Source organism: Tiliqua scincoides, chromosome 5, assembly GCF_035046505.1.
Source record: "Tiliqua scincoides isolate rTilSci1 chromosome 5, rTilSci1.hap2, whole genome shotgun sequence".
Classification (NCBI taxonomy): Eukaryota; Metazoa; Chordata; class Lepidosauria; order Squamata; family Scincidae; genus Tiliqua; species Tiliqua scincoides.
The window spans coordinates 61,045,185-61,058,029 of NC_089825.1; the positions used below are offsets into that span (position 1 = coordinate 61,045,185).

The following is a 12,845-nucleotide window of genomic DNA, read 5'->3' on the forward strand; positions in this document are numbered from 1 at the left end:
TTCAGGACTATACTTGTCCTTGTGCCAGATGTTACCCTTCTTCCCTGCCATATTTTTCATCTCTTGTCACTATATCTTGCTACTAACTATTTAACTTTAAGGATGACTGCCAAAGAATCTCGGCGCTAATGGGAACATAGGAAATTGCCATACTGAGTCAGACCATTGGTCCATCTAACTCAGTATTGTCTACACTGACTGGCAGTGACTCTCCAAAGTCTCATGCAGGATTTTTTTCTCTGCTGTCTCTGAAGAGTATTGAACCTAGGACCTTTTGCATACAAAGCAGATGCTCTTTGACTGAGCCAAAGCCACAGCCCACCCCACCCCAAATGTGTATCAGTTTGGTGAAGGTGCAGAGAATTCTTTTAGAGAACTGCAGTTCCTAGGATTCCCTTGGGAGAGGGAAAAGACCATTAAAACAGTTTATAGTATAGATACACTTTAACACTCCATAGCTCAACTGCATATGGTTCTAATGAAAGCACAGCCAGGGCTGCAGAAAGGCAATTTGAGACATGGCAGTATGAGTAAATGCTGCACAATTATCAATGCAGGCTGGCAGCAGCTGGAGACAGGGCTTTTTCTCTGGTGCCCTCCGCTGGTTGTAGAATACTCTTAATTGCAGACACTCCTATGGTGCTGACCTTATTAATATGTAGGCAACTTGTCAGACAATTGTATCATCCCAGGCATTTAAAAAAGGAGGCAATTGTTCTGTTCTTACTTGATTGACAGTATTTATGTAGACATTTTATAGTTACTTTTTAATCTTGTTGCCTAATTTGTTCGTAACTATCTTGAGAACCTCATGAGCTCAAAGGCAGGATATAAATATTTTAAAATAAATAAATGATGTAGTGTATCCTTACCTGCTATTAATGTGATGTAATATGCTCCGTTTTCTCCAGCTGTCAGAAGAAGACATACCAGCAATCAGTATATCCCATAAAGGTCATTTGCAGGTTTTTCTTCCCTTCATTTTACATTGCATTCTTGTCTCTTGAGTTCCCCTTCTTTTCATCTTTCTCCTACATTTTTTTTCTTGCAGGCTCAATTCAGTTTGGGACCTTGCCTTATCCTGTGGTTTCAGAGCAGGTTACAGAACCTGTATATTCTTAGCTTCTTTTATCTCCAGTGCAGTGAACTGGGGAGAGAAATCCTCATTTGCCCTGTAAGCTTTAAGGCTCTTCTGGGTCCTTTTTGCACTCAGATCCAACTCTCTGTCCCCTGTACCACAGTGCTTTATTCTAAACAGAAGATTAGTTTTATTTGAACCATTCTGTGGCTGTCACTGTCCCAATTCTCCTGTACACAACTGAGCCTTTGTAGCACTGTTTCATTATTTATATCTCCTAAATAAATAGAACTGCTTCCAAATTATTTCTCAGACTTCACAGCCATTAATGAATTTACTTCCAGGAAATAACTTACTCTGTGTTTCATTATGAACTTTGTACTACATCTGAGTCATTGAAAAAAATGGATAGAAAATTTTGTCAGAAATATGCTTGTTTTGCCTTCTGTTTCTTCCTTGTTTCAGTGATCTGTTTCTGAGAAATCACCTGACATTTTTAAGCTGATTGATATGCTCCACTTGTTGTGGGGAGCGCTGTGATTTATGAGCAATCAGAAATGATGTATGGCATATTAACATCGTTCATCAATAGGTTTGAGTTTTAAAAATATACACACAGAATGTTAACTGTTCTCTTGATACACTTCGATTCACATGTGCCCAAGAGAATGTATCGGGAAAACTAAAATGCACTGAACTCATTTGTATTTTTATTGGTAAAGAAAATTTTAGGTCTTTTGGAATTCATTAGCCTCGATGAATACATTTTCAGAGCTGTTTTGATCAGGTGAAAATATTTTCATTTGTGAGTTCAGAGTGCTTCAGGCTTCTGTATTTCTGTGGAAATACTGTGAACTGGTTGTGGGATACAAATGGAACTGAACGAGTATAGCTGAAGATTTCTTTGTTTCTTTTCTGAGTTTCAGGAGAGTAACCCAAAATATGTTGTATTTTTCACTGTGTTTGTGTTCTGTGAGAACAGGATGGAAATTAGCAGATTGGAGCAGCATCTTGTGTTGGTCAGAGGGGTGTGACCCTTTTGACTCGCATGGCCACACCCCCCCCAGCCCTAGACCTTAGGAGGAGTATGTGCTGCTATTGCCAGTAAGCCTATTGGCAGGCCTCTTGCCATAACTGTGTGATGGTGGTCAGGATAGATGGGGGCCAGAGGCAATGCATGTCATCAGTGGGTCTAGCATAGGGTTTTTCCCAGCCTCTGATCTGACAGCCTGGTGTTGACCCTGTTTGCAGGGCCCACAGAAGCAACTGAGGGCAACTGCTCCCCTAGTTTATCCTGCCCACAGTCTTGGGTAAGGAGGAAGGAGCTTGCACTTTTCACGTGTGCATTCATTTTCTGTTCCATTTGTACCCATTTCCATTAGTTCCCATGCTAATATGTTACAGAATAAAGGGCAACAAAATGGAATTCCCATTTATTGCCATGCATTTTTGTTTTCGGTGTTAAAACAGCCCTAACTAACTTCCTGTACTGTGATGCAGTGGCACTGGAATGGTGTCCACTGTATCCAGCACGAAAATAGAGACTGCTGGAGGTGTCCCCAGGGTAAGGGGACATTTGTCCCCTGCCCCAGGGTAAGCCTCAGTAGCCGCAATAGAGCTACTCGGGCCTGTGCCAACAAAATCACTGGTGAAAGTCTGAGCAGCTTCACGTTGGGGGATCAGGCCCAGGAGGGGGGATAGGATATGGTGATAGTCACTGTCACCAATCCCGCCCCCTCTTGGGCCCAATCCACCTGCCCTGCCCCATTACACCCCTTTTCCCTCTCCCCTGCCCCTCCACTAGCCTGCACAGAGCTTATCTGCTCTGGCACGCACTGGCCGTCCTGCGCCAACTGGCCAGCAGAGGCCTTCCCGCCACAATCTCCTATGTTGTCAAAATGTGCTTTATGTATATTAGTAAGAAGTTATTTCCAGTTAGAGCTCCACCTCACAGCTGTCTCCTTGCAGTGGCCATTTTTATTGGCCCTGTACCCTGTGGTGTAGCATACAGGTATAACCTAATTATCCATGGATAATTAAAACCTTCAGGTTTTATCTCAATGCGATGAGAAAAGCACTTTAAATTAAAAAAGAAACAAGTTGTTTAACAATAGCCTCGTTAATGCAGGAGAGAGCAACCCACTGACAATTAATCTCTCCAGGCGCTTAGAATAGCTTTACTCTGAGCCAAGTGACCCCTCCCTTCCCCCTGAGCACGTGGAAGAATGCAAGTGATTATCACTTCCTCTTTGCGTCCTTTCCTTGCACTGCACTCCCAGTGAAGGGAGGAAGTCGCTGCCTCACAGTGAAGCCTTTCTTAGTGTCTGTTGAGAGAATGATTGATTGACTGTCTGCCTGATGCCTCTGTCCTGCATTACAAAGGTCAGCAAGGTTGTTTTTAAATCACTGAGCAAAAGGACATTGTTTTTTAAATGGATTCCCTTTAACGAAATTTTTGGCATCCACATGGGTTCTGGGAATGGAACCCTCATGGATACTGAGACTCAACCTGTATTTAGTGGGCTATACAGGTAAAAAACATGACTTCCATAAGTAGTGTACATTGGCACCTGCATGCACACACAGTTTTAAACCAAGTACTAAAAATACAAAGGAAAGTGCTGTAAAATGGTAGGTAAGACAACTGTGATCGCTAATGATGATACTCAATCTTCTGCAGATTTTCAAGCATTTGGTCTGAAGAAAGGTATGTTCTTCAATCCAGACCCTTATCTAAAGATTTCGATCCAGCCTGGAAAGCATAGTATCTTCCCAGCTCTTCCTCACCATGGACAGGAGAAGAGATCCAAGATCATGTGTAATACTGTCAATCCTATATGGCAAGGAGAGGTAAGTCACCTTTGGCTTCTGACAAAACAGGTAACACTGCTCTATCCGCACCTTCTGTGAGTTTCTTACAGCAAATGTATAAAGTTATTAATAATGTGGTGCAAACATTTTTGCAAAGTTTAGCAGCCAGCCAGATTTTCTGGCTTGGAGGAAGGGAAAGGTGGAGAGGAGAGATCTTGCTGGTAGAGTGGAAGGGATAAAGTGTAGAATTAATGCAGTGTAAGAGTCCAATCCTGAGCTCAGTGCGCTGGCTTCCTGCCAGCGCGCACTGGGCTAGTGCCAGGCAGGCGCCCATCCTCCTCCGCTTGGCAGTTGCATAATCATGGCATGGTAAGTAGGGGTAGGCAGGGGCTTGGGGAGGAGACATTTTAAGGACAGGGAGGCAGGCGGAGGGCAGGGAGGAGGCATGATGGGGAGGTGGGAGGTGGGGAGAGGGCGGCCGGGAGGCATGCAGGGGGGAGGGAGGGAGGTGGGTCCGGTGGAGCAGAGGGATCCTGCGCATTCATGAGGGGCTCAGCACCCTACACAAACGCCTTTACCTTACCGCTGACCTTTTGGTCGGCTGTAACTTAAGTAGCCCCATTGTGGGGCTGCTTCCTTTCTCCCGGGGTGCCGCCCCTGTTACCCCGAGGTGCGCAGGATCTGGCGGCAGGCAAAACTGCGTGCCCCAGGCAGCTCAGGATTGGGCTGTAAGTCAAGGAATGGGGAATAAGCAGCCCATTTCAAGAGCTTGAGGGCAAAGGATAAAAAGAGAATGGACAGTAGTTAGAGAGGAAGGATGGATTGACAGATGGCTTTTTAAGAATAGGGGAGCCAGTGGCATGCTTAAATGCAATTAGGAGGAAGCCTAAGGAGAGGGACATCCTGATGTGTTGGAAACAAGGGGTGTCTGCAGAGGAAGTGGCAATCATGGGTCAATAGGGAATGAAATCAAAGGGGCAAGTGGAGAGATTCAATGAGGACAGCAGATTCATCGTCTAATCTAGTGAGATGGGAAAGAGGAAAGAGCTGAGGAAAGTTCAGGAGAAGGTGGGGGGAAGCAGGAAAAATCAAAATGGAGTCTTGGTCAGAGAGCAAGGAAGGGAGGAGCAGGTGGGCAGGTCTTAGAAGGGAATGAAAGGTAGTAAAAAGGCACCAACAATTTCTAGAGCTGATGTGGATTAAAAAAAACATGTTGTTTGACCAGGTTGATGGCAGATGAGAAGAGAGGATGAACTTGTAGTGCATGTAGTCAGCAAACTCTTTATTCTTTTCCAAAGGCATTCCACTGCACATGTAGAAATGAAGATGTAAAACAAAGGGAGTGAGCCAGGGTTGAGAATGAATGGAGCAAACAGGATGTATGCAGAGCAGAGCAAACAAGTCGAGCATCAAAGACAGGGAAGCATTGAAAGTGGGAAACTGCTGAGTCTAAAAAGGGTGCTGGGCAGCTGAAGAGATTGGAGAGGACAGTGCTTCAGAGAAACTCATTGCATCAGTGGACTACAGGTCCTGGAAAAAGAAGGAAGTAGAATGTGGGGACAGTGAATTATGAGCAGTGTTGAAGGAGATAAGGTAATGAATAGATGGGGGAATTCTGTAGCACAAAGGTCGGAGAAAGAGCACATTTTGATGAAGACAACATCAGGATCAAGCCAGGGTGTGGGAAGTTTGTCCAAAATTAGAGAGTGAAGAAGGAGGCTAGAAAGAGGAAACGAGAAGTACCTGAGTTGAAGGAATTGTCCACATGAATCTTGAAATCACAAAGGCAAGGGTCAGAAAGGAAAAGAGCGAGCCAGGCAGCAGAGTCTGAAACAGAGTTTGAGAGGGAGCTAGGAGGGAGCTCTGCAGCACTGACATGCAGAGAGGAGTACAGTCTCACTCCTTGCCCCTCAAAAGTGAAGGGTGGTTGGGCAGAGACTGGAAGTGGTAGAAGCAGAAGAAAAGACATGGGAGGGGGAGAGAGGTTTGGGTCCAAGAAGGGTACATAAAAGGAAGACCTAAGCAAATGTGGTGAAAATAAAGAATGGATAAGAAGGATGAGATATATAAGAGCAAGTGGCAGCCAGTAAGAGGTAGGAAGTTGCTGCCTGACCTTTCTAATAATCCACTTGCTAGTCAACAAGCCCAGTTTTTGACTGGTCAGGGTGACTGGGCACCTGGAGTTTTGTCTCCTTACCTTTATTATGCCTATTCATATGTTTAGTTTGATGTTTCTTCCTTGGCCAAATAATTATTTAATTAGTCACACTTAATACACTGAATTCTTTACATTTTAGCCACAATAGTTTAATTTGCTACCAAGACTGAGACTAGATTAGTACTTTTGGTACACATTGTATTTCAGAACAGTAATTTGCAGTGTTGGTAATTATTAAATGAAGACACAGCTTAGTATTACAAGAACAAATTAGAGGATTTGAAGATGCCGTTGTTAGATGCCAAAAAGTCTTATTTGGAAAAGCAGAGAACAAATGTTGCAGAACGTAATAAATTTAGCAAAGAAACTAAAATGTATTTCTTTCATTAACCACAAAAGTCCTCAAAAATGAGAAACAGCTCTATGTGGGTGGTATTAATAATTACAAAACAGCAAAGGGATACCCAAAGCTCTGTGATCCAAGCATAACTTTCTCCTGACATCCTCCAGTCTCCGTGATGCCCCACCCCTTTCATTTTACTATCTGCAAAGCACTGGTGCTTGAGGTTGTCACTAAAATTCAGGTTATGAAAATACAGACTGTATTACTGAAGCATCTTGTCCTTTTGTTGAATCTGTTGAACTTTCATAATCTATGAAGTTATTGCTCTTGTAGTGTGCTTTGCATTCAAAAGGTTCCAAGTTCAGTTCCTGGCCTGTCCAGTTAAAATGTATCTCAGAAGGGCTGGGAAAGTTCTCTGCATGTGGCCTTTGAAAGGCCACTGGCAATCGTAGTAGTAGTAGTAGTAGTAGTAGCAGTAGCAGTAGTAGTAGTAGTAGTATTTAGCATTTCTATTACACTTCTTGAGTTTGCAAAGCATGTCACAAATAGTACCCTGTAAGGTAGGTATAGCAGACTTAAGGAAATCATAGGTCTTGGTTCTGATCTTTTGCAAGCAACTGATCACTGTAGGCACAGTATTGAGCTTTTGCAGGGAATATGTATGATATATTGCTCTAGAACAGGGGTGCTCACACTTTTTTGGCTCGAGAGCTACTTTGAAACCCAGCAAGGCCCGGTGATCTACCAGAGTTTTTTTTTTACAATGTTCGCGCCATCATAACATTTATGTGTACAATGTATGTTGGTGTACCTTGAGCCCCACTGAGTATAACAGGACTTACTCCTGAGTAGACATGCCTAGGATTAGGCTGTGAGGCTGCAATCCTAGCCACACTTACCTGGGAGTAAGCTCCATTGAGTACAATGGGCCTTACTCCTGGCATTTCCTCCCAGAGGCACCTGAAGGGGGGGGGCCGGCACTCCGCGATCTACTCATTTTGCCTCGCGATCTACTGGTAGATCGCGATCCACCTATTGAGCACCCCTGCTCTAGAAGCACCTTGAATTTTCATCCCTTCTGAGAAACTTGAAGCTAGGACACTGAGACAGCCTCTTTCCGAACTTTGTCATTGTTTGTGATATAGCATTTACAGCATTTTAGGGCACAAGCCTAACCAGGTCTACTTAGAAGTAAGTCCTATTTTGTTTAATGGGGCTTACTCTCAGGAAAGTGCGGTTAGGATTGCAGCCTTAGTTTCACTATGCTGCACAAGCATAAACCAGTGGACAAAGGTGATAGTTATGATAAAAGGCAGTTAAAAAAAGCATGTCCTTGAGTTCATTAGGGACTGCAAATTTATTGGAATGATTTTTGTATACAGTTCTTAAGTGTTCATTTCAATTATCTTGTTTTATTTGTTTTGCTAATTTATTTCAATTGTGATGTGTTTAGTATGGGTTGCCATACTAAGGTTGGAGGAAAAGTCCATCATGGGTTACAAGTCTTGATAGGTATGTGCAAACTCCTGATTTTAGAAGTAGGCTACCTCAGAATGCCAGATGCAAGGGAGGGCACCAGGTTGCAGGTTGTGTCTTGTTTTGTGTGCTCCCTGAAGCATTTGGTGGGCCACTATGAGATACAGGAAGCTGGACTAGATGAGGCTTTGGCCTGATCCAGTGGGACTCTTCTTATGTTCTTCTGCCATTTACCTTCTTTACATTTTCTCTGAACTCAGAAACCAAATCCTATTATTCTGTTAAGGGTTATGTTCTGAATATTCAGTTTTTACTTTTGCTGTACTTCGGGAGAACATAACCCGCTTCATTTTCAAGGGTCTCCTGTATTTTTATCCCCATGTTGCAGCTGGGGATCTGGGGCTGTTAGGAAGTGACTTTCCTATTACCATGTAGTAAGAATTTATGACAGAAATGAGGTTTGAACAAGGGAAGCCCAGCTTGGTCTCTTAGCTATTACAGGACACCAACTCTCATAAATAGACAACACCAGGCTAGATGAACTAGTAGTCTGGCTCAGTATAAGGAAGCTTCATATATTCATATGTACCTGCGATAACTACAAACCAGATTTTTTTTATTATACCCAAAACAACCCCAATGAAATAATTGTAAACTGCATCTGATAATACCTGCAATGTGCACTCTGAGGCTGAATTTCAGTTTTCTGTTTCTAAAAAAGCATTAACTTATATAATTTCTTTTTACATTAAATCAGTAGTAGAATATAATAGTCCATGCAGATATTCACTTCACTTTGTGACTTCACGTTGCATCATGTATACACATCAGATATCCTTTGCTGTTTATAGTTGTTTCTGTGCCATGCCTTAAGTATGCTTGTAAGTGCAGCTGATGTGATGAAAATGTGGTCTTGAAAGTTGCTGGGAATCACAGAACATTTAAGAAGAGCAGCTAAGGGCAGGCAGCAGAAAGACAGGGGGAAACAAGAGAAAGCACAAAGATATTAGGTGAGTAGGGTCTGGGATGTATGAACCAGTGGATTTGGAAGCCAGTCAGAGATGCGGGACCTCAAGCTGTGGGTGGGAACTGTAGAGAGTTGTGTAGATTGACTGCATGGAGCCCAAAAGCCTGGTGAGTTTTATGTGGCTAGGAATGGACAACCTGCAGGAATATTTTGACAATTTCTGTTTTCCTGGTTGCTTTTATGTTTTCGTGGTATGCTTTCATTGTTTACCACATTCTCTTTCTGTGTCCATCCCTCTGGAGCATAAATTCTCCCTTTAAAGTTGGTTTCAGATTCTGTGTTTAGCCTGTGAGCGGTTAAATGCTGCTGCTGACATACTAATTAAACACAATGAGACACTGCGGGGGGGGGGGATTCATGCTCCAGAAAGAAGTCGGAGTGCAACCCTGTGGCTGGCTCCTGGTGGCTTAATCATGGTTAAACAATTAGGAGCATTGTATTTGCACTGCCCCATTAGGTTTTGAAACAGAGAAAGCCATGGAAAAAACTAATTCTTGAAAAAGATTTTAAAAAGGGCTTCTGACTCCTGGCTTTTTCAATTCATCCCCATAGGTCTCTGGTTTTCAAACTCTCTAGGAGTTTGAAACCCACAGTAAGTTCTTGCAAGGGAGGGGAGGGAGGCAGCGGGAACGGGGGGAAGGCAGCGACATGATCTCCAGGATCACACCACTCAGGGGGGCTGCAGGGACTGGGGTGTACGCACCAGTCCCTGGAGCAGCCTTCCCAGGGTGCAGGGAACCCTGCGCAAGCGCCTGCAGGGCTCCCCTGGTCAGGGAAAGCAAAAGTGGAGCCATAGCACTCTGCCGCTGCAAAACTGGAAACGGAGCATGATTGCTCCACTTTCACTTTCCCTGACCCGGGGAGCCTTGCAGAGGTTTGCGCAGGGCTCCCCGCACTCTGGGAAGGCTGCAGGAGGCTGTGGTAAGTGCAACCAAGCCCCTGCAGCCCCCTGAGCAGTGCAATCCTGGGGATCGTGCCATTGCTTCCTCCCTGCCTCCTGGCTGCCCCCGCCCCTTAAGGGCAAAGAGGCCAGGACTCAGAGGTTGGGGCGTCACGACGCCCCAGTCTGAAAACCTCTGCCATAGGTCCTGGTTGACATGAGTGATGCCTCCCTGCCCTCACAGAACCCTCTTCAGGGTTCCCCAAGCCTCTGATTTACTAAAAATAACAATTGGAAACCACTTCTGGTTTTATGACTGGAAACTGAAAGTGGTTTTCAATTGCTATTTTTTAGTAAATTGGAGGCTTGGAGAGACTGCGGAAGGCTCCGTAGGGCTCCTTGCACCCCCTGGAAACCAGCTGGACCTGCTGGTGAGTGAAAAAAAAACCTGGTGTCCTAGCAGTAGGGGATTGCGTCATTGCTGTAGCCCTGTCCCCACAAAGATTCAAACGGTTCCCTCCTCCCACAGCGGACTTTGGGAACCACTATCCTTGCATATTTGCTTACCTTCCATAGGTTGCATATTGCCTAAATAAACAAGTTGCAACAGTGGCAAAGCTTGAGAAAAGCTAAAAACTCGAGTATTGGAGCTTACTTTTCAATGAAAATATTTTTGCATTTTCATGCATTCACTCTGTGTGGTTTGTTAAGATATTCTGCTTGTTACTTTCTGCGAACCGGAATGCATATTTATCATATTTCTGCAAATCAGAATGCATGCCTCCTTCACCTTTTGCTGTAACAGGTGCAAGAGTTGAAGGTCAGGAGATGGGTGCTACACATACAATGCTTCGAACAATTGGTGGGATGGGAGAAATAAAGTTGAGGGAATGGGAAAAACTTAGGCTGCAATCTTCTACACACTTAACTTGGGATTAAGCCCCGCTGACAATAACCCCACTTACTTGGGAGTAAGCCCCACTGACAATAGTAGGATTTACTTCCGAGTAAACCTTCCTAGTCTTGTACTGTGACTTCTTAGCAGCACACAGAATATGCACAGGTTTCTAGAAACAACCACTCAGCCAGTTCAGGAAAACCTTTGGAATGATGTATCCATCTATAGGAAGAATCACTTAGGTCCCTTCCTAATTCCTTGCTAGTCTCTGTGCCAAAGAAGAAATTGAACCTGCGTGTCTGGCCCATCTGTTTTGTCTGTTGAGATTAATATGAAGCCAGCCCAGCCAGGAAGAGTCTTCAAGGTGGTGTCCAGGTCAGGCATGGGTTGATTGCCCATTGAAAGACTATTTGGCCAAACCCTAAAGCCCTGGAATGTCCACTGGTACTGCCCACTATTACCTAGTAAGTCATGGGCACGTTTACTGGGCAGTGATAAGCACTAGCAGACACTCTTTCTTCACCACGACCACCCAGACTCCTGCACAGAAGGAAGAACATCATGGGGTGAGGTGAATGCATGTATGTAGCTAGCACAAGTCTGAGCAGAAAAAAGGGGCAGGGAGACTTGAAAAAGCTCTGTCACACACCATTGCCACTGGATCCGCCATTTCCCCACCCCCTGTTCCTCCTCCTCCTTGTCCTCTCCCAGCCCTTCCACTGCTGCCTTACCTGGTTCAGCAGGCACATTGGGGTCCAGGGGCAGAGTTGGAGTACTGCCACCTGTTGCCACAGCGTTTGCAAAATGGCCACCGACTGAGCACTGTGCGCTCCATCAGCAGTTATTTTATGACAGCAGAAGACTCTTCTGCTGTCATAAAGCCCTGCCCCTGAAAGCCCAATTTTTGTTAGGATGTTAGTGGCACATTGGGATTTTGTGCATTTGGTCTTAATTAGCTACCTAGCTTGCTCTGCTGTGTGTTACTAGTTACTGTATTCAATTTATTATTAGTTATTGACAGGTCCAACCATGTTATACACGGATTTTTTATACACAGATTTGACTCAACACGAATGGCCACTGCAAATGAAAAGGGATGTGCTGAACCCTGGAGAAGGGGAAAAATGCATCCTTTTAAAATCACAGTTTAAAAAACTGCTTTTCTTAGTATTGTGGAGAGAGTTATGCAAGGGATTGCAGGTATAACCTAATTATCCACAGATTTTTCTATCTCAAAGCTGATGAGAAGAGCCCCTTAAATTAAAGGAAAACAGTCAATGCCAGAGAGGACAGTCGGCTGACAATCCATCAATCATTTTCTCTGCAGGCTTCACTCCTCTCTTCCCCCTGAGCACATGAAAAAGGCTAAATGGCATTGATTATCACTTCCTCAATTCCCCCTTCGCTGGGGCTCCTAGTGAAGGGAGGGATTGCTGCCTCCTAGTGAAGCTTAAGCACCTGGAGAGAGACAGATTGCCCCTGTGTGCATTACGAAAGGTCAGCAAGGCTGTTTTTAAATCACTGGAGCAAAGAGACTTGTTCCATACACCGTTGGATGCGGAATGGCCAGCGGAGTGCAATGCAAAAAACAATTGCTATAGCTCCTTTCGTTCAAAAGTTATGGCCAAGAAACTGGAAGGAAAAAAATGCATGGAGCCCTACGGAAAGTGAAAGTGAGCCGAAGCGCGTGTGAGTAGGCATACTTAGTACTCTGTCGGAAAGGGCAGGCTGAGAGGAATCCAACAACACCAGAATGGTCCCGATCCAATGAATGCAGCCCCCCAAAAACACCTGAGAAGCTTCCCCCTCCCAGCTGCGAGTCTGAGCCCGAAACCAAGTCACGTGGTTGCATTTACTCGTAAGTAGGTGGACTTGCCTTAGTCAAGGCAGGCAGAGAGATCTCCAAGGACATCAGAATGGTCCTAATCCAATGAATACAGCTCCCAAAATCATGGAGAAGGAGGTCCCCCCTCCCAGCTGCCAGTCTGTGGAGCCCTATGGAAAGTGAAGCAGCCTCATGTCGCGTTTACTTGCGAGTAGGCAGACATGCCTTGGCTGATGGTCAGGCTAGGCAAAGGCGAATGTGAGGACATCAGAATGGTCCCTATCTGATGGAGCTGGAATGCAACAAATGTCCAGAGACAGCCTCTCTCTCCTTCCCCCCCGCCCACTAA

The 12,845-nt window shown here is 44.7% G+C and overlaps 1 protein-coding gene across 2 annotated transcripts in view; it reads left to right on the forward strand.

The window, feature by feature from the left end:
- The window catches only part of HECW1 (HECT, C2 and WW domain containing E3 ubiquitin protein ligase 1), a 171,815-nt gene that overhangs the window by 54,745 nt on the left and 104,225 nt on the right, over positions 1-12,845 (forward strand). For both annotated transcript variants that reach the window (XM_066627949.1, XM_066627950.1), the window contains exon 5: positions 3,759-3,928. In XM_066627949.1, the coding sequence (XP_066484046.1) occupies positions 3,759-3,928 (170 nt within the window). The remainder of the gene's footprint in view (positions 1-3,758; positions 3,929-12,845) is intronic.